At 40.0% G+C, this 21,478-nt stretch overlaps 1 protein-coding gene and 1 long non-coding RNA gene across 3 annotated transcripts in view; one reads left to right on the top strand and one right to left on the bottom strand.

Moving 5' to 3' along the window:
• The first annotated feature begins 1,492 nt into the window (after positions 1 to 1,492).
• Positions 1,493 to 15,927, top strand: LOC125486505. 2 transcript variants are annotated; one of them, XR_007265168.1, is made up of 3 exons: positions 1,510 to 1,733; positions 7,239 to 7,432; positions 12,188 to 15,927. It is a non-coding gene; the product is annotated as an uncharacterized LOC125486505 (long non-coding RNA). The 2 variants fall into 2 exon arrangements; XR_007265169.1 differs by lacking the exon at positions 12,188 to 15,927 and having other exon boundaries at positions 1,493 to 1,733; positions 7,239 to 11,265.
• A 317-nt stretch (positions 15,928 to 16,244) lies between these two features.
• Positions 16,245 to 21,478, bottom strand: part of LOC109915733 (calcium/calmodulin-dependent protein kinase type IV-like) — an 18,759-nt gene continuing 13,525 nt past the window's right edge. Inside the window, exons 5-7 of the mRNA XM_048613934.1 lie at positions 20,602 to 20,728; positions 18,497 to 18,649; positions 16,245 to 16,391 (exon numbers count right to left, since the gene is read on the bottom strand). Of these exons, the coding sequence (XP_048469891.1) occupies positions 16,245 to 16,391; positions 18,497 to 18,649; positions 20,602 to 20,728 (427 nt within the window). The remainder of the gene's footprint in view (positions 16,392 to 18,496; positions 18,650 to 20,601; positions 20,729 to 21,478) is intronic.

The raw sequence follows: 21,478 nt of genomic DNA, 5'->3' as shown, positions 1-21,478 counted from the left end.
GTCCATAACCTCTGAATATTATAAATGCAGATTTATGCTCCTTAATTTGATTTATCCTCCAGTCTCCATCTGCAGATCCCATCACTCAATAAAAAGTAAAATAACATCATACATGGCCTCAAAATGCAAGTGTTCTTGCCAGACTGCTTTTATGGCCAATGAATCTTGAAGGAGTTCCAGTTCAAACAATAAACACGAGGTCAGATTGATTGGAGGGATCAAAATCCACCATGGTTTAGTTGCCACATTAGAATTCTTAGAATGTACTATAGTTTTTCATCATTTGGCAGCTGTGATGCAGCCCTAGAATTGTCTTAAAGCTGCACCTTGCTGTTATGCATGTTGTTGGGGCTCCAGGGCCCAGGCAATTTGCTAATTAGCAGTCTAGCAGGAGCTACTTTATTTTCAAAGTTGCAATATCTAATAAATTTCACTCTTTAGTAAGGTATCCGTCAGTTTACTTTGTTTTTTGTAAGTAGATAGTCTGTTTAAAATAAACATTTCCAAATGAAAAGTGTCCAGTTTCCCTTGTATCAGGAAGTTTCTACAATTTCAGGCATGTTAAGTCCAATGTTACAGGCTAATTTACTTGAGCGATGGATTTAGTGAAATCGCTATGGCTTTGCATTTGCTACAGAAAACATGTTCACGTACAGGACGAGACTGAATAAATAACAAGTCAAAAGCAACCGATTTAAAAAAAAACTTCAGACATCCACTAATCAGAAGTTTACAACACCCAATGGTGTGACAGCTCACTTCCAAATCAGTTACTGGAAACCCAAAACCTCGTGGCGGAGACTTTAAAGGTCTCAGTGGATGTACCCAGTGGATTCTTCATTCTTTCTCGAAAAGCAAAAAGAAAGTACAGCCCGATTGTTCCCACCCCCATGACGTCGGAAGAACTTTATATACAGCCACCAGCAACCACCTCCGGTGGAAATAGTTTGAAAACACACACATATTGCATCCGTAGAAGTACAATTAACAGCATCCGCTCCCAATAAAATCAGGAAAGGGTTACCCATTTGTCCTCGGCCACCGAGGGAGGGTGAATATACTGGTGTGGAGAGGAACGCGAAAGCATCTTCCCCTCCTCCTTCCCAGCAGAAACTCGACAATTCACTCCGACACCACAGGCATGCAACAACTTATTTGCTCTTTACCTTCTGCAGCCTCCCGCGCGCGCACATACACATACATATACATATACATATACATACGCACAAAATCGTTTCTCCTCCGAAAGAAGTCGTGAATAAAGCCGGGCGTTCAAGACTTTTCCCGCTCCCGCTCCCAAACCATCTTCTTATACTTTTCCACCAACTCTCTTGCTTTTCCCTACCGTCGTCGTCGTCGGCGCAACAACCAAGTTCCGATCGCAGAAAATGGACAGGGAAGAGGTGGGCGACAGCCGAGCCACTTCCGGGATCAAGGGTCAGCTGCTGCCCCCAAGCCCCGCCCACCACCGCCCGTTTTTAAATTACGTCATAAAACAGTCACCAACGGCGTTCGACGTGCCACGTGACTGCAGCCGTGTCTTGAAAAGACTATTTATTTGGCAATATTTCGATCCTAGTTGTAGAAATTGAAGTTAAATTTAGATGTTGTTAATTTTTTTTATTCATTGATGGGATATGGGCATCACTGGCTGGACCAGCATTTATTACCCATCCCTAATTAAGAGTCAACCACATTGCTGTGGTTCTGGAGTTACACGTAGGCCAGACCAGGTAAGGATGGCAGTTTCCTTCCCTAAAGGACATTAGTGAACCAGATGGGTTTTTCCCGACAATCGGTAATGGATTCATAGTCATCATTAGACTCTTAATTCCAAATTATTGTTGATTTCAATTTCTGCCATCTGCCCCAGTGGGATTGTGAACCTAGGTCCCCAGAATATTACCTGGGTCTCTAGATTAATAGTCCAGCGATAATGCCACTAGGCCATTGCCTACCTTAATAGGCTGGTGGACTCAAAAATGAGTTTGCAAGAGATTTTCTACAAATATAAAGATGTCTTCAAGGAAGCCCTATAGAAATGAAAGGAGTAGAGTTTAAACTTCGGTTGAAGTGGGAGGCCCGTCCAGCACTGTATGCTATCTGGCCTAAAAAGGAGGCAAAACTGGGACAGCTGGTGAACTTGGGGGTGTTGGAACTAGTAACCACCAGTGGTTGAGCCACTCCAGTTATTCTGGTTGTAAAAATAGATGATGTGGTGAGGATTTGTGGTGACTTTAAGGTCACAGGCAACCCAGTCCTCTGTGTAGCTCAATACCAACTTCTGCTTATTGAGGACCTGTTCATTGGACTGGCTGGGGGAAAATTCTCAAATTGATTTGTTGCAGGCCTTCTGTGAGATGGGGTTGCAAAGGAGTACCAGCTCTGACTGACGATTGTGCCACACAAGGGACTATTCTACACCAAAATGATGCCTTTTGGCATCACATCAGTGCCAGTTCTGGTCCAAAGGACCGTAGACCAAGAGGAGCATTTGAAAAACCTGGAAGAAACCCCAAAAAAGTTGTAGGAGCACGTCCTATTAGTAAAAAGGGAGAAATGTGAGTTTTTTTTTTAAAAAGACTGCATAGAGTACCTGGACCATGTAATTTATGGTGAGGGTTCCCAAATGATAAAGGAAGGATTGGGCATTATGTTTGGTGTTAAGAAGTTCACCCATTTCCATTTACGGTAGGCACTTTGTGCTGCTGACTGATCACAGGCTGCTAACCTCCATTTTTGGCCTGTATATAGGTATACCATCGGAGCCAGGACACCTGCAGAGATGGGCACTGGTTTTATCAGCCTACTCATACGAAATCAGATACCGACAGTTGGAGAAGTACAACAATGCAGATGCTTTATCCAGTTTACCACTATTGGGAAATAAAAATACTCCCAACTGGAACCTGAAAATTATGTACTTTTCCCAGAAAGAGCAGGTACCCATATCAGGGAGTCAGGTGCAGAACACTATCTGGAAAGACCCAGTCTGGAGCCTAGTGATGGACTTGGTCTGAGAGGAAGGACTTGTCAAAGAAACCATCCAGAAATAAGCCCTTGCCTATCCAGATGAGAATTGTCCGTATCAGTCAGATGTTTAAGGTGGGGAATGAGAATTGTTATCCCTCCTCCCATTAAGAGGAAAGGTGCTGGAAGAAGTCACCAAGGGCACCCTGGCATGGTGAGAATGAAAGAAATAGTCAGGAACTACTTCTGGTGGCCGAACGTGGACTCCCAGATTGAGGAGAAAGTGGGATCACGCAAATCCTGCACATTAAGGAAGGCACTACTGTTGTCGCCCCTTTACCATGGGAATGGCCTCAATTACCAAAGCAGTGGATGCCTGTTGATTTTTGTGGTACTGTAAAGGGACAGATGTCATTAGTGGTCATGGATGTCCACTCCAAGTGGGCCAGGATGGCAGTCATGAAGTTGGTATCAGCAGAACAACCATAGACTGACTAGATTAAATACCTGCCAGGTTTGGGAACCCCAAACAAGTCCTGAGTGACAATGTTTATGCCACAAACTGTAAAACATGGCGAGGAGTACCTGGAAAATCACAGTCTGGCGTGTGAGGTTTGCTTCATATCACTCTGCAACAAACGACCAGGCAGAGAGATATGAAGCAAACCTGGAAGTAGGCCTTCAGGGACTCAGGAGGATTCGCTAGGACGTTGACTCAACAAGTTACTCAGCATGTACAGCAATGTGCCATATGTGATAACATATTGCTCGCTAGTGTCCCTAATGTTTGACTGCCAGCTGAGAACCATGTTTGACTTACAGGGGCCAGAAGAGACCAGAGATGTGGTACAGTGAAATCAAGAAGGACAGATGGTTAGAAGGGTGGGAAACTCAAGGTTGAGAATATTCCAAAGAGGATAGATTGTGTTGGTCTGGAGTCAGGGTAAGCACTAGAGCCCATTATGTCTATCCATTACCCTGATAAAATGATTGTGTGTCTGTGTATGTGTTCCTCTTGGAACAAGATTACATTATTTTTTTCCAAGATGCAAACTACTCTTTTGCAAATAAGAAAAAGCAAACCATTGAGTTGAAGCTGGAAATTTACAAATTATTACAAGTATTATTTGGTTGATCTTAACAGGTTAAGTGCTGGGTCAGAATCCTACAGCACCCTCCCTCAAGGCATTGTAGAGCTACCTACAGTTAATGGATTGCAGCGGTTCAAGAAAGCTGCTGACCATCACCTTCTCGAGGTTAATGAGGGATGAGTAATAAATACTGTCCCAGCCAGGACCATTCACATTCCATAAACAAATAAATAAAAACATGATGGTGTTGCCATGCCTCTGGACGTTCGGAGTCAGCTGAAGAACAAAATTAGAAACTTGTGCATATGGTTGGTTCCCCAAAATATTCTGCCTCCCAGCAATCTCACTGGAGGTGGGAGTCAACTTGACAGCGGTGTTTCGTCAGTTAATCCAATTAAGAGATTTGGGGCAAGTGGCAGGCAGTGCTTAATGTACCTGCTATTGGACTACTGCCTCCTCCGAGACAGTAACTTGGTTACACCATATATGCAATGGAGGTTGGGGGTGGTGGGGGAGTGTTGGTGGTTGCTGTTCAAGAGCAATGGGGAACAGGCAAGAAAGTACAATCAAGGCAAGGTCAGAACAGCCATGATAAAATGACAGAGCAATGTGAAGGATTTTCTGGCCAACTCCTGCCTTCTATTACAATGCTGCTGGCAGTAGGCAGGAAGGTCCTTGGGGCCTGCTGTCATTTTTCAAGTGCAAAGTCCACAGCCTCAGTGATAACCTTTTCTGTGAAGATGCTTATCCTTCATACAAATGAATCTATGTTAACATTCCAACCGATGTTAATATTGGACAAGTTAGATCCTAGACTGAAATCTAGCTTGAGAGGTATCTTTTAATTTGAGGCGATCTTTCACTGAAACACACACACAATGTTTGGTTTTAATAATAAAACAGAAATTTATTATGCAAAATGAATTAAAATCAAAATAGAATAAACCAATCTATTTGCATATAACACAGGTCGAAAGATTCCAAGATACATGGGGCATAATACATATATCTCAACGTCACCACTTTACAAAGCTCAAATACCAGAGACACTCCTTCTCCACCATCAATAGGTTTGACTTATCTACTTCTTTCTGGTCCTGAGAGCTGAGAGCCTTTTCCTCAATTATTCAAACAATTGAGCGAAGACTTTCTCAGCTTTAACTGACCCTTCAGGATTCTAACCAACTATTTATGGTCTGGTACTTTCAAACTAAAATCCTTACACTGACACAACCCATTTCCTAACTGTTCTGAGCTAACTCCATTCTCCAGGAGAAACTGTTCTTGCATTTAACTTCAACCAGGACATCTGAGAGCTGAAACCAAAAGCTTTTCAATCTATGCATTTTATTCCATCGCAAAACTAAATCCATTCCTAATCCTTTCAAATGGAATCAAGGTAATGCTTTCAGTGTTTACTCTGTGTCTTATCGTACAACTCTCTCAATGCAAATAAATTTTCATTATCACTCCAAGAACCGTCTCTCTATCTCTCTCACTCTCTCCTTGCCGGATCTACATATATCTGGGCAAAAATGGACAGTACTGGTAACAAGTAGGAAAACCAGTTTGCTGTATGTTTTGTCTCCATTCCCCACCCCAATCCTTCTTTTGATTGAACTGTGTAACTATTTTCTGTCCTTTTTTTAGCATGCAAGTCTTATCCTTGGGAGTATAAATTTAGGTGTTGCAATTTTCACTCTCTTTGCATGAAGGTGTCAATAGTGAGATTTGCTAAGTTTGTTGCAGGTGTTTTTGAAAACTGGAAGTAGGATCATAGGACAAAAGCAAACATCTTAAGTGTCTTTGTCTCATTTTCCTGTTTTACTTTCAAAACTGCCTAAAAAATTGGGAATCAGAGAATTTTAACCCAGCTCTAACAAAGAACCTTTAGTGGACTTGAAATGCTCACTCTGTTTCTCTTTCCAGAGATGCTACCCAACCTGGGTTCTCCATCAGCTTCTGCTCTCATTTCAAATCTCCAGCATCTGCAGTACTTAGCCAGAATTTTAGCCCAGTTTGCTTGTTGTTTTGGGAGCATTGTTGTTTTGCATAATTTTAAAAAAATTTGATTTCAGACTCATTATCCGTTGAACAAGTTATATAGGGCTGAATTTTAGCAAAAATAGGGTAAATGTCAATTTCGGGGAGTTTCATGAATGGTTTCTCTCAGTGAGCCCTAGCAAGTTTTCTCACACAATCTTCCGCAGCTCACTTCATTATGTATGCACCACACCTCTATGCCATACTTGCACTTCTGTGTGCTTGCCATTGGTAGAAGTAGTTCCCCTTGCTGGATGTTTTGGGATTCCTGCAGCCAGGACCATATTTAAACCTCAGCTGTACACTAGGTCAAGTGTTGTCAGCCAGGAGCTGCTCTTCACAGTTGTTGTGTGGAAATAATTGCTCTACAGACAGTTGACAGAGGCAAGTTAACACCCCGGTTGGGTGACAGGAACCTGGATGTCTTGGTGGACAAGATGCTGGAGAAGAGGATCTTTCTGTTTTCTCAGGATCACCAGAGGAGCCTGTGGCACCCTGCCCACAAGCTTGGTCTTAAGTTGCTACCCAGGCCAATGCGGTGTCCACAGTCTGAAGGATCATCCAGCAGTGCAGGAAGACAGTTAATGACCTTCTGTGAACCCGAAGTGTTAAGTGCCACTATCTTCTTGCTACTTCACATTGATTTCTTCCTTGCACCAATGCTTGTGGTCTATTACTCTCTCAAATGCATAAAGCCGCTTCCCTTACTTGCTCTCACTTACACCAAAGTACCCAGACTATCACCCTGCATGCTGTCTGTACTACCTACTCACTCAATCAGGACACCTCACCATTTTTTTCCTCCATCTGTACTAACGGCTATCAACTATCTCGTTGAGTCCTTCCCTTTATCTCATTCAAGGTGAAAATATCCCTCGATAGGGTAGAGAGAGCCAAGATAGGTGCTGGGGTGCTCATCACTTATCTCCTTATCCCTTTGACGTGAGAATCCTTGCCTTAGCAAGAGAGAACTGTGACTGCCCATGTGGTGATGCTTCCATGTTCTGGCAACCAATTAAGATTCATTGTCAAGTGCTATGCAACTTTCTCACTACTGCAACAGTGAACATAGTCTTAACGTGCCCAAATGTCTACCCTTATGTCACAACTCATTCTTTCTCTTGTTTTCTGCAGGCACCAGTGGCATCTGTATAGTCACCTCCATGAAGAGGTCAGCCCCTCAATACATCATCTCCTCCATCTCTGAAGAATAGCTACAGATCCCCGAGGGCAAGCACAAGCAAGGCTCACTACTACACCTTCTACCAGCTCATCCCGATTCCTCCGTTGAATCCTCGTTGCTGGAGTACAGCCAGGAACTGATTCTGGTGAGCACATTACTAGCATGTCTCTGCAGCTGAAAGAGGAAGAAACACTCCAAGACTCTGGCATTCAGACGTCTGCCAGAGACTAAGCACCTGCTCAGCCTCAGGCAGGAGAGGACCCATACTGTTTGCCATTAATAACTTCATTCAAATGCACAAGCAAACATAGGAACAGCAGGCATATTTGTCAGAAGCACTGTAAGTGTTGGTTGACTCCCCAACTTCATTGGAATGATAACTTCATTCCAAGTGAGTTGGAGATACACCATGATGCTGTGGTGAGGCTGCTGGGTGTCTGATGCCAATCTCTGTCTGTGGGTGGGTGGGGGGATGTGCAGGTGGTTGCTGCCCATGGAGCGTACCCTGAGATGTTTGGGATAGCTGTCCAAGATGGAAGCCTAGAAGAACAAGTGCTGAGCTGGAGTCATCAGGTACTTGGCAGGATTTTATGTCATCTAGTTTCTCTCTGATAGATGGGAGAAGAAGAAACTGCATGTAAAGGAGGTGAGATTAGGTACTAATGAGATGTAAATGAATTGAATTAGACCTCTTGCTACTCATCTATTTAATTGATTTTCATCTAGCTATTCAAGTCTTAGGCGCCTAGTTGGACATTTTTTCCCTCAAAGTTGAGAATCTCATTTTTATAAGCTCATCATATCTTTCCATCTGACTTGCCATTGCAAATGATGTTCAGGGACTGAGAAAATTCAGCACCTAGTTTTTCTTCAAAGTATTTTCCTTTACAAAATTAATACAATCTTCTCAAACTATATTAAATACAGATAGACAAAAGACAATATAAATTTTCAATGTATGTTAAGCAATACATGTTTGGTCAGTGATACTTGTATGTTTCTAGATAGTGTTTCCATTACAAAATCATTGCACCATCAAACCTGCAACAGTACACTTTGAAGAAATCAAATTTTATAACTTGCAGATCCCCACAACTTGTATTACTGCACAGGATTTATGATTTGTTTTGTCATTTTCTATAGACAATTCACAAAATACATTGTAATTTGTTTATTAAACAAAAGGCATAGTTGTTATATTTATAAAGCATTCTACATATAAGTAAATATTTTCACCTATTAATATTCTCTACTGATACCAGGCATTCTGCCAATTATTTACATTAACTACCTATTTTTGCATACATTACTTAGATCATAATTTTGTGTACTTTCTGCTGCTTCACTTGAGGACCACCACTAATTTTGACCCCCCATGTGCAATGACATGGGAGATTAATAATTTGCAAGTAACAAGTTTTAATTCAAACAATGACTCCTCCTGCCAAGGGGTCAAAGATACATGGCCAGGTCTGCATTTTAATATATACAGTTACACTCATTAAATATGGAGAGTTCTTTGGAATGTACAAGCTGTTGGTAGCTCTTCCAAAATGTATTGTACTTATAGTCCCAACAATAGTTACTGTATATCAAATACATAACCTTTCTTAACACTGATTTGATGAAGTATTACAAACTCTTAACTAAAAATAGTTTATATAGTTTATATCACAGTTGTAAATAAATTAAGAGTACTTGGAGTCAAGAAAAATCCTATTTTGTAATTTTTATTTACGAGTATAGATGACAATAACATTTGCAGCTGATTTCATATTGTTGCATTTGGCTCCTGATCCATGAACCATTCAAGGAACAGAGTCCCACTATCTGGAATTCTTTTAAACAACAGGTACCCCGCATGTTTATGGAATAACATATATATTTCAGAAACAGAGGTGAAATAAAAATAACATCATTTATAATAGAAAGCTTATGAAACAAAGGAATATTTGAAGCAGAACTATAGTCTTGCAATTTGCACTATTTGTAGTAAAACATTCAACAATTTTTAGCTGCATTTTGTGTGTTTGTTGAAATGTAACAGTACTGTTTTATAGTCAAAAATACTGCTTCTTACTAAATTAGATAGAGTTACTGTAAGATACAATCAACTGCATATTGCCTAAAGAATACTGCAGTTAAAAAAGATTGCTGTTCACAAGATAAATATATCTTCTACACAATATACTGGAAGTCTTGCGCAATAGACTGGCAAAAGGATTCTTCACACATAAGTAATGCATAATGCCATATAGATCATTCTCCGTTTAAAAAGCCATTTAATCGATTATAAATATGTATATGTCAAAAATGAGCTTAATGTCCTTTGAAGTCCTACAAATAATCTGAAATTCATATTACATTTTCTGTTTGCTTTATGTAGCATGACAGAGAATAACTGATTTGACAAAATTATAATAAATCCTATCACACTATTTCCATTTTACCCTAAAATTTGAAATGCAACAGTCACTACATTTAGAAAATCAATTTCTTTAATGTTAGCATGTTAACTAGTTGGGAAGAAATACATTGTAATTTGTTTAATAACCAAAGGCATAGTTGTGGAATTTATAAAGCATTCTACATACAAGTAAATATTTTCACCTATTAATATTCTCTACTAATACCAGGCTGTCTGCTAATTATTTACATTAACTAACTGTTTTTGCATAAGGCATACATTATTGTTAAGGGGAAGCATATCATACTGAATTTTAATGTATTCCTCAAGGTATGAATTTTTGCAAATATTCCCCAAATCATCCACCATAACATCAAAAACCCAAAGTATACATTAGGACTACTTTGCTAAAAAGTAGAATACCGTTTCCCCTAAAGTGAACTTCGTCTGAACTTCTCAATGCTTCAGTTATATTTGTAGGATTTTTCAGCCCATTTGAGGTTTGAATGGCTTTGATGTGCTTTGCGATACTTATTGGATCTGTAGCTTACTGTGTACTGACAAATTTCTGTAACCTGTGAAAAATATATTCTTGAGAATGTTGGCTTTTTTGGACATAGGCTACATATCTGATGTTATCAAATGTAATTCATGAATTTGACTGTATTTTAAGGCAGAGGTTTTGGGTGAACTTTTACTAGTGCATTTTGTATGCAAGGACACACTTATTCTTGACTGCACAAGCATCACCTACATTTTAGCCCATTAACACAGATAATATTTATTTCTGATGGTTATTGTCTATATAAGTCAGCACATGCAAAGGGAAATTAGTTTCTCACCATTTCTCTCCCATCCCTGCTCCATTCCCCACCCCTGACACACACACACAGAGCATATATAAATATTAGATTATAAGCTCTATATGATTTATGTCATTAGACTAACTGAATACACATGACCAATATAACTGGAACATAAATTATACACCACAAGCTTTCCTTAAGTAAGTTTTAACATATTGTACAGCTATAAGAGATGGGTTTCATTGAACATCAGATCAAGTACCATAAGAAATGAGTTTATAAAAAACATAGTATTCGAAAAGTTCAGTTTCAAACATGCCTATGAGAGGACAGAATATTAAGCAAAGATTTGCATTTATTGATAAATAGCAAAAACATATTTTTAACTCTAACTTAACTGAAGATGTGACCTTGTATGCAATCACTAGCTATATGTATATTCCTAGATCATCATGTTGTTATTTTCCTAATGATTTACACATCTGTTTAATTTACTGATGTTATATTTAAATGTTTATAAAGACCAAAACAATAACAATTTAATTTCTTAAAACTGAAAATTAATTGCCACATCTTGTCAAGAGTCATTTGGTACAATGCACATACAAACAACTTTCTCATTATTTTTAATTTAATTGTGTGCTGATGGCAGAAACAAGCTGACAATATGTTCAGCAGGAAAATGTACAGTGGGTCAGCCAGTACCTGAAAGAAAGATTGATCTGCTGTCAAAGATTTTTAATAAAATGTTAACTTATTTCAAAATTCTTACCTGGTTGGCCTGGAATTAATTTTTGATATAAGTTATAAAATGTTTTTGCCAGACAGTCATATTCAAGATAGAGTCAATTAATTCCCATGTTAGCAAAACACTGACAAGTCACTGAACAAATTAAGGAAGTTTGATCAGCTTTCCCTCAGGGAAGCAGATTAATCATCATAACTATTATATTGGTCTAAATTTTTTTTTGGCTGCTAGGTTTGTTGAGTTTCGTGGAGGGTTTATGTCCGTGAGGCCATGTGGTTTTTCTTACTGCATGTCACCAAACTCACCTCATTTAATTACCTACCTTCCCCTATGGTGTCTCTCTAGTTGAGTTCTAGCCCCATTCTACCACTTGCCATTCCTAGAATAGCTCACCAGTCCCAGAACATCCCAGTAGTTTGTGGCATCCCTGGTAACAATACCATTTTTAAAGACCATTGTATCCCTGGACAAACATTGTTAGTCTGGAGCTGCCCTGCATGATTTCTGGACATGGCAAAGAAGGCAAAATTGGTGTCCTGATTTTCTGGGCACAGACCTGGAGAACCTGCTAAATGGGTGGTGCAGAGGTAGGATGCCTCTGCAGTGGAGGACACAACACCAGACAGTACTGGTGAGGTTCAAGGTTGCCACCTGGTGTAATGCACAGCAATGTGGGAAGAAGGTAAATACCTTCTCTACTCTGCCAGCATAAGTGCTGCTACTATACCCACGTCCCACCAAGTCTTATGCTCTAACACACTCTCTCTATTGCTTGCAACATCTTCCCTCACTTGCTGTCACCTATGCCAAACCCTAAAGCACTAACCATGCATGCCCTCTGTGCTACCCAACTTGGTTGGGACACATTCCCACCTATACCAAAAGTTGCAACTGTGCACTCACTTCCATCTTTTTTAATAGCTCCTTCTCTCATTGCAGGATGAAAAACAGTCCACAGTAGAGGAGAAAGACACAACACAGGTGGTGAACTGCCTCATATTCACTTCCTCACCCCTTATGAGGAGAGGATCCTGACTTTGACTACCTTGAGCAGCCGACTGACCATGTCCAAGCCTGTGGATTGGTATTGGAAGTTGCCCATGACTTACTGGACCAGGACACTATGACCAAAGGCTATCCTCCTATTCTTTACTGAGGATTCTGATAATGCAGCAGTATTGTGAACCTGAATTAGAATTAGTTTTATTGTCACAGATATCTGTAGCTGCGAGGCAAGGTACAAAAAGGCAAGGAAAAGCAAGGAAGGGATGCTGTGAGCATCCAGGTAGGCACTTACTGAGTGAATGCTAAGTGAACCATCTAGAGATGCACCGTGGCCCTGTTCATGAGCTGGATGCATGTCCCTAGTCATGAAGTGTCCTTGCTGCATTACAATGACTGCACACCGTTGTGCCCTGAAATGCAGCACTGAATTGCAGAAATGTACTGTAAGTGAATTGGAAATGTGCCACAAAGGTTCTTAGAGGCTGCTACATGTCAGAAGCCAATATCCCTGAATGTGGGACATGTGAAGCCAGTGCCATGGAGAGTGGCCTGAGATGTTGGTTTATGGTGTCCAAAATGGAGGTCCTTTGGAGCAAGTGGTGAGCTGAAGTTGCCAAGTGCTTGGCCTGACTTCCATGTCAAGAATTCTTGGTATCCAGTTTGCTCATTGCAGGTGGTACAGTAGATGCTGCATATTAATAAGGCGAGATGTGCAATTAATAAGGTGTTAGTAAATAAGGTGTTACATAAGGACAGAAGAACCAGGAGCAGGAATAGGTCATCTGGCCCTTCGAGCCCACTTCAACATTCAGTAAAATCATGGCTGATTTTTCCATGGCCTCAGCTCCACTTACCCACCCTCTACCATAACATTTAATTCCTTTACTGTTCAAAAATTTATCTGTTTTAGCTTTAAAAAAACATTCAATGAAAGCCTCAACTACTTCACTGGGCAGGGAACTCCACAGATTTAGAACCCTTTGGGTGAAGATATTCCTCCTCAATTCAATCCTAAATCTGTTCCCCTTAATTCTGAGGCTAAGGCCTCTTGTTCTAGTTTCACCCGCCAGTGGAAACATCCTCCCTGCTTCTTTCTTATCTATTCCTTTCATAATTTTATATGTTTCCATAAGATCCCCCCTCATTCTTCTAAATTCTGATGAATATAATCCCAATTTACTCAGTCTCTCCTCAGAAGCCAACCCTCTCAACTCTGGGATCAACCTAGTGAATCACTTGTGCATCCCCAGTAGTGCCAGTACATTCTTTCTGATGTAAGGAGACCAAAATGGCACACAATACTCCAGGTATGGCCTCACCAGTACCCTATACAGCTGTAACATAACCTCCCTGCTTTTAAACTCAATCCCTCTAGCAATGAAGGACAAAATTGCATTTCCCTTCTTATTTACCTGTTACACCTACAAACCAACCTTCTGTGATTCATGCACAAGGGTACTAGGCCCCTCTGCATAGCAGCATGCTGCAATTAAGCTTGTATTTTCAAATAAACCTGTTGGACTATAACCTGGTGTCGTGTGATTTCTGACCTTGTTCACATTTATCAACATTGTCCTCCATTTGCCAGACCTTTGCCTACTCACTTAAACTATTTATATCCATCTGCAAACTTTCAGAGTCCTCTGCACACTTTGCTCTACCACTCATCTTAGTGTTATCTGCAAACTTTGACATACTACACGTGGTCCCCAACTCCAAATCATCTATGTAAATTGTAAACAATTGTGGTCCCAATGCTGATCCCTTAGGTACACCACTAGTCACTGATCGCCAACCAGAAAAGCACTCATTTATCCCCACTCTTTGCTTCCTGTTAGTTAACCAATCCTCTATCTATGCGAATACATTGCTTGTAACGTGTTAACAAGCAACAATCCTCCTTAATTGTCAGCTCGCTGCTGCCAAGCAAAATTCTCACCTTGATGCCTGCAAATTAGTTAAAATATATGAGTTGTCCCAACATTGAAAGAGGCTTCGCTGAATTTCTTGTACGATTCTGCCATATTTCTCACCATTGTGCACGTCATTTGCGTTCCTGTAAGATTCTACCCAAGATATCTGATGGGTGCTTCATTAGTGTATCCCAAAAATTCCATTAAATATTTCAGAGTAATTTGGCCTGAACACAAAGATGGCTATCAAAATGACTGTCTGGGCATGTGTAAACAGACCTGATGATGTCATCTATTGGCAATATCATGACCATCAGCCAGGATGCATCAGCACAAGCGGTTGATTTCACACCATTCTGTGCATAATGACATCACATGCACAGATGGCCCTATAGAGACTGAATTTACACATGTCTAAAGGAGCCTGGACTGGAGAATCCAGGAGCGGGGCAGAGGCAGTGAAAGTAGTACTGGCCATTAAATAGTGTGGCTACATGGCATCTCATGAATGGCGAGAGAGAGAGACAGTACCTTTGGGCTGAATTTGGAACTTGGGTTGGGGAGGTAACGGCAGCACTGGAGCACTGAGATCTGTCCCTCTGACTGTTACTCAGAAGCTGCTGCCTCACTGAATCCCCTGAATGTATTATCTTTTTGGGTGGAAAGTAGCTGCATCCATCTCTTGGCAGTAATATAGCACTGGCAGGTAGAGTTTCTTCAAAATATTTGTATGTGTAATGTCAGATTGCTTTTATGGATTGGGTACAGCAAGTGGCTAACCAGATAATTTAGCTACCATGGGAGCCATATCAAGTTATTCTTCATTCATAGTTTGATGATTGAGTACTTGGCAGAAAGCTGGGAGAAGAGTTGAGATGAAGCTTTTGGATTTTCTTTTCTCTACCTCTGGGTACAAAATGTGACTCCATTGCTAAGTTTGAGTTTCAAACAATGAAACAAACAGACACTTTCCTAAGATAATAATAAAGTGAAGGGAGGCTCAAATCCCAGGCACAGTTTTGATGTTTCAAAGAGGGATAAGAAATAAATAAGAGTTGACATTGTCATGGTATTATGTGCAGTCATGAAATTAATTATACTACTGCTCTTATTTCACTGGCATGCTTATCATTTAGTCTTTCGGAAGATGAGAGAAATGGCATGGAGCAAGTATAATATAGCAGGATACATTAACACAATTAAGTGACTTACCGTTATGGCCCCTTGGCCATTCTTATTGTATACGTATTGAACAGCAGTATATTCTTGATTCTAGAGGACACAGGGTTCACTTTTAGAATGATTAGTAATGTGGAACTAGAGAGAACAGGGAAAATTGAATAACTGATAACAGCCTGCCTTTCTTTTTCAAGTGTGTACTGACCCACCATGGATTTCCAACTATATCTGTTGTTATTTTGGATATCGAATACTTTTTTCATTGTCACTATACCCTATTTATCAGATGAAAGCAAATTTATAATTAAAAAAAAGAAGAGCATAATATTGATTTGTATGTCCAGCTCTGGTCTACTTTTATTATCTCATTACATCCGTTCATTCAAAATCTTTGGATGAACTGAAGATTTTCACATGACCCAGTAAACATCTTCATTGCTTTGTGATAAGGCCATGTTTCCTTTTCCTTTAAATTACTTAAATTAATGTATGCCATTTGCCCTTTAGTCAAAGCATCTGCGTTGAAAATTAATTAGAGTGGACATTATATCCAATAAATGGACTGAATGAAGGTTGGATACAAATGCTGTGTTGCGTATTTTAAAACTGCAGTGATCCTAGATTAGTTTACACCATTATCAGTCTACATTGAGTACTACAACATAAAATACTATAAATATATATATATATAAAATCTTCACGTGTGATTTGAAGATCTGCCATATTCATTCCACTACAAGATGACGTGGAACATACTTTACAGAATTCTTTTTTTTTTGCAAAATATGTTATCACCATTAATTTTGGAAAGAAAGTTCTGAGCTATTGAACATTGCCAGCATTCTTTGCGTATCTTCCATGAGGAAGATAGTCTTTGGGAACCAATTGCAAAAGCTTAGCTATGATTCTTGCCCATTTTCCTTTTCTGTGTTCTGCTCTTGGATGGAACAAGAATTGTGTCTTCCTTTGACGCTGTCGTGATTGCTGTGGGTGTGATTGCTGGCATTTCCCAGTCGGCTTGAGGCTACTACAGCCTTAACAGCTGCCTGTCAAAGTAAAATCAAAACAGCACAACATCTCAATATTTTTTTCATCATGTACTACACTGGAAGACTCAGTTAAGTATACACCATAGTTTATTCAAAGTTTCTTTCCAGCTGTAAGCCAGACGATAGTCATTTACATGAAACATAGTTCTAAGAAATGCATAAGTTGCTTGTGAAAGATGTGTCAGTATGTCTCTCCTGAGAATTAACCTTTTGAGAATTTACATATTACTTGTGTATCAAAATATAAGGAAAACAAGAAAACCTTATCAACAGTAAGTTCATCAGGTGTAGATGCCAGTCATATATTATCAGCAAATAAATCCTATCTCAGCATTCTCATTGTTTACCAATATAGAATTTTCTTAGTTCATTTAGTTACAGTTCATAAATTTCTAAAGCAGATTAATGTCTGTTTTCTCTCATAGCATGTTCTTATTTGCCACTGAGTTTGAAATAACAAAGTTGCTTTTCCAAGGGAAGCACTTTTTAGTAACATATGCAGATGATATGTTTGATCCACAGTATATTTACTTGCCACCATTTGAACTTGGCATGAATTCGGAAATCACATAAAACAGGCTTGTTTTTTTTTTCTGAAGAAGGGTCTAGGCCCGAAACGTCAGCCTTCCTGCTCCTCTGATGCTGCTTGGCCTGCTGTGTTCATCCAGCTCTACTGTTATCTCTTGTATTTAATGTGGTCTTTGGCATTTTAATGTCAAGTAATATAATGGAAAGTTTTTCTGCTGATGAGAATGACTAGGATAAGGAGAAATGACCACAGAATCAGAACTGGGCCATTTGGAAGAGGGTGGTAAACCTGTTTGGAAAACAGGTGGTATAAATGTCTATGTTTGTCCTTCAAAAAGCAGTACGTGATAATTCAATTCATAATTTAAAATCTGATATCGATAGACATTTGTTAGCCAAGGATGTTAAGGGATGTTAAGACAGGAAAGCAGAATTAGGATACAGATCAGCCATAATCTAATTGAAAGCCTGAGGAGCTAAGTCGCTTACTTCTGTTCCTCAGTTTACTTGGGTTTGAAGGACTAATTTCTAAAGGAACCTTCAAAGCCTACTGTTTTTGTTGTCATTCATTTTGCGCTGAAATCCTAATATCATGATATCAAATGCCATGAAGGTATTACAAATATTATCTCCAGAAGGAGCAATCAATTTTGGAAAGTTTTGGACTCAGTTACCATTTATTTCTCTCCTGCCTTGCTCAACATTGTCCTTTGGGACTTAAATTGCCAAAAACAATGTTGCCACTCATTAATAATCTGCAGTTCAGAACTACTAAGTACAACAGATTCAACCTAGGAGCAAATTACTGCAGGTGCCGGAACCTGTACTAAAAACAAAAATGTCCTGCAAATCACACTGGGTCAGGCACCATCCATGGAGAGGGAGCAAACTAACGTTTCATGTCGAGATGACTCTACATTAGAGCTGATGTGAAGTGTGGAAGGGGCGGCATTTATGCAATAGTAGTGGGGTGGAGTGCTGGGGGAGAAAGGGTGCTGATAGTGCAGATTAAGTAATCAGAATGTGAGAATGGCAGAACAATGGTGTGTCTAACTGCTAGACTGGAAAAAACATTCGGTCCCACTGGAGTGGGGAGAGGGGAGAGGTCTCTAGACTATAGGGAAGAGCCATTTAGACTCAAAACGTTAGCTTGCTATCTGTCCACGGATGCTGCCTGACCCGCTGTGATTTCCAGCACTTTCTGTTTTCGTTAGATTAAACCTTTAGTTCTGTAAAATTATTAAATCTGACTTAATCCCATTTACACACCTTATTATTGTGGCAAAGTGGCATCAGCTTCATTGTAAATACCAAAAACGGTACATGAATGTTTCTTGAATCAGCAAAGTTCCTAAACATTGATATCAATTGATAGAACACTGTACTTACAACTTCAAACAAGAGTGATTAAAGTTTTTATTTAGAACTAATTCCACCTCTGCCTATATGTGCATGTCTGGGATCAAGGGAAGAAAGATTTTAAGGCAGAAGTGTAGTCTACAATGGGTATGTGCCATTTCAACATTTAAAATTAATTTATTGCACAACTCCCTGCTTATTGTTCATTTACTCACTTTAAGTTTGCGCCTCGCATTAAATTCTTGCATTTTCTTCTGAGCGTTGTCCATATGAGCAATATTAGCTGCTTTCCCAGTCACCCAAGGGTGTTGCAAGGCCTGATGAACTGTTAACCGTTTCTGTGGATCTTGCACTATCAGTTTTCTGACCTGTTTATGTTAAGACACAGTGCCTTAGAAGTAGCACGAGGAAGAAACTTCACTGGTTGTGAATCACTATTATTTACATGATCTGAACAAAGACCTTTTCAACATTCAAAATGCTTTATCAAATCCTGAGGTTTTTAGTCAGTTTTTTTTTCCTTTGGTTACAAAATTGTTCCATTTCTTTTTCTCATCTGTTGTTGCAACCTGATTTTTAAAAATGTAAACAAAGATAAACAATCTGACAGATCAAATGATGCAGCTGCAAGATTCAGAGGCACAAAATGTAGATTGATAGCATATTTAGAGCATTAGAGTGAATAACTTCAATGTTCTTATTTTTAAATTCATTCATGGGATGAGGGCATCGCAGGCTAGACCAGCATTATTGCAATTCCTAGAGAGCAGTTAAGAATCAACGACATTGCGGTGGGCCTGGAGTCACATGTAGGCTCGACCATGTAAGGGTGGCAGTTTCCTTCTCTAAAAGACATTAGTGAACTAGATGGTTTTTTTCCCCCGACAATCGACAATGGATTCATGGGTATCATTAATTCCAAATTTTTATTGAATTCAAATTCCATCATCTGCCGATTTGAACTTGGGTTCCCAGAACATTACCTGGGTTAACAGTCCAGTGATAGTAACACTAGGCCATCGCCTCCCCATTATAATAATAGAATCTTATAATAAGTAAGTAAAACACAACAATTTGTTTTATACACATTGATAAGATCTTACAAAGCAAAAATAGCTACTACCGAATTCTGTCAATGCAATTTTATCAAAACTGACCCTGCCAGCAGAAAAGATTGAGAGCCCTCAATAGGCAGAACAACTCAAGATGGATAATGGGATGCTCAAAATTTGGCTCCTTACCCTTATGTGGGGAGCAACCCAACTCTGACCACCTTGAGCGCTGATTGTGTCCAAGCGCCTGGACTGATACCAAAGGCTGCCCTTTACTTCCTGTGCTGAGATCATCTGACTTGAAGGCTATCCCCAGGTGACTTGACTGAGGCCTGATGACAACCCTGATAATCCTCCTTCCTTTGTGTTTGTGTTAATTGGCAAGGCACGACAAGTAATATGAACCTGGTTTCTCTGCCTGAGGGGCAAACGCATAGAGGCAAGGAAAATGCAAGACAGGGATGCTGTGAGATCCAGCTAGGTTTGGAGTGAGTGACCACTATGCTAGAAAGTGAAGAGCTAAGAGATGCAGCCTGATCGTGTATTTGAGCTGGTGCATGTCCCTGAATGCACAGTGTCCTTGCTGCAGCATTACAATGATAACTGCTGATGAATCCCAAGGCACAACAGTGAAATGCAAAAGCGTCATGTAAGTGGCACCAGGGCTCTTAGAGGCTGGCAAATATGGAATGCTAATTTGTGCAGACATGGGGTGCATGTCATTGGTGCCCATGGAGCATGTACTGAGGATGCTTTTGGCCACTGAAATTATCTTAAAAAGTCTTGATAAAGATGGGGAAATCTTACATTATTCCCATTCTCAGTCACTATCCATGAGCTAATATCTTGAAGTAAACAACTTGAAAGTAGTTGAACGAAGGTACGTCACTGGAATGGTAAGTTTTTCTTTTATTCATTCATGGGATGTGAGTGTTGTTAGGCCATCATTTGTTGCCTGGCTGGTGGCGAGCTGCCATCTAGAACCATTGCAGTCATTGGAATGTGGAATAGTCAAGATGCTGTTAAGAAGTAAGTTCCAGGATTTTGACCCAACTCCTCAAGGTTCCTCCAAAGTTCCACATATGCCAAACCCCTAACAAAAGCTTGGAGTGTTTCATTATTCGGAGTGACTTCAAGTTCGTTCATGGCAATCAGCAGCTCTGAAACACCTCTGTGCTACTGTCTTACAATACGCGAACAATTAGCTTATTACTTTCGAGCTTAGTTTTTGAGTTATAAATGCTTTCTCGGATTCCTGCAATACTTACCAGATCTTTTGCATTTAGAGACACATCATCCCACCAGGGGGAGACAAATTCATAGTCACAGTTCAAGATCCTGCTGTACATATACTGGTCACCCCTTGCATCAAAAAATGGTTCAAACCCACATAGTCTAGGAAAGATAATAAAATATAACTTACAGTGAGTATTTTAAGACTATGTTAACTTAAAACATGAATGTAAAAAATAGGAGAAGTGATTTGATGTGGAAGGTGTTGTTTACCAGGTAACACTTCAAAATTTAATAACTCTAACAACATATCAGTCTATACCCTGTAGGCCAGATCTTCCTCTTCTCTGCTTAGGATTTTGAACTTCACACAACGAAAGCAGATTTTGGTACAAGCTGTTCACTGTTTCCCACCTATTCATTACAATAGCTTCCTAGGAAGCAGCCAAATCACAGTGTGCAATACTTTAACTTGCACTGTATGGTGAACAAGAGTCTGTAGGCAAGTCAGGAAGCCTTATTATGGTCATGGGCACCACAATCTCGTAAAGCTTGCAGAGATGTCTTGTTAGGGTTGGGTCAGCAGCGATCCACATGCCGAGCTGGGCCAACTGCTACAAGGCTATGTAAGTATGTGCAGGCATGCTGCTATGGGAACGCTAAATGCAGTGGTGGAATGGAACAGTGCCATCCATAGGCACCTTATGTTGCACAACTAATTCAGTAGAACAGACATCAGACATGGGGAGGAAGAAGTTGTGAGTATTTCATAAAAACCGAAAGAACTGTGGATGCTGTAAATCAGGAACAAAAACAAAGTTGCTGGAAAAGCTCAGCAGGTCTGGCAGCATCTGTGAAGGAGGAAAACAGAGTTAACGTTTCGGGTCCGGTGACCCTTCCTCAGAACACATT

This window comes from Rhincodon typus, chromosome 29 (assembly GCF_021869965.1).
Source record: "Rhincodon typus isolate 14 chromosome 29, sRhiTyp1.1, whole genome shotgun sequence".
NCBI classification, from domain to species: domain Eukaryota; kingdom Metazoa; phylum Chordata; class Chondrichthyes; order Orectolobiformes; family Rhincodontidae; genus Rhincodon; species Rhincodon typus.
The sequence above is the reverse complement of the archived record's forward strand: the minus strand, read 5'-3'. Positions and strand labels throughout refer to the sequence as shown.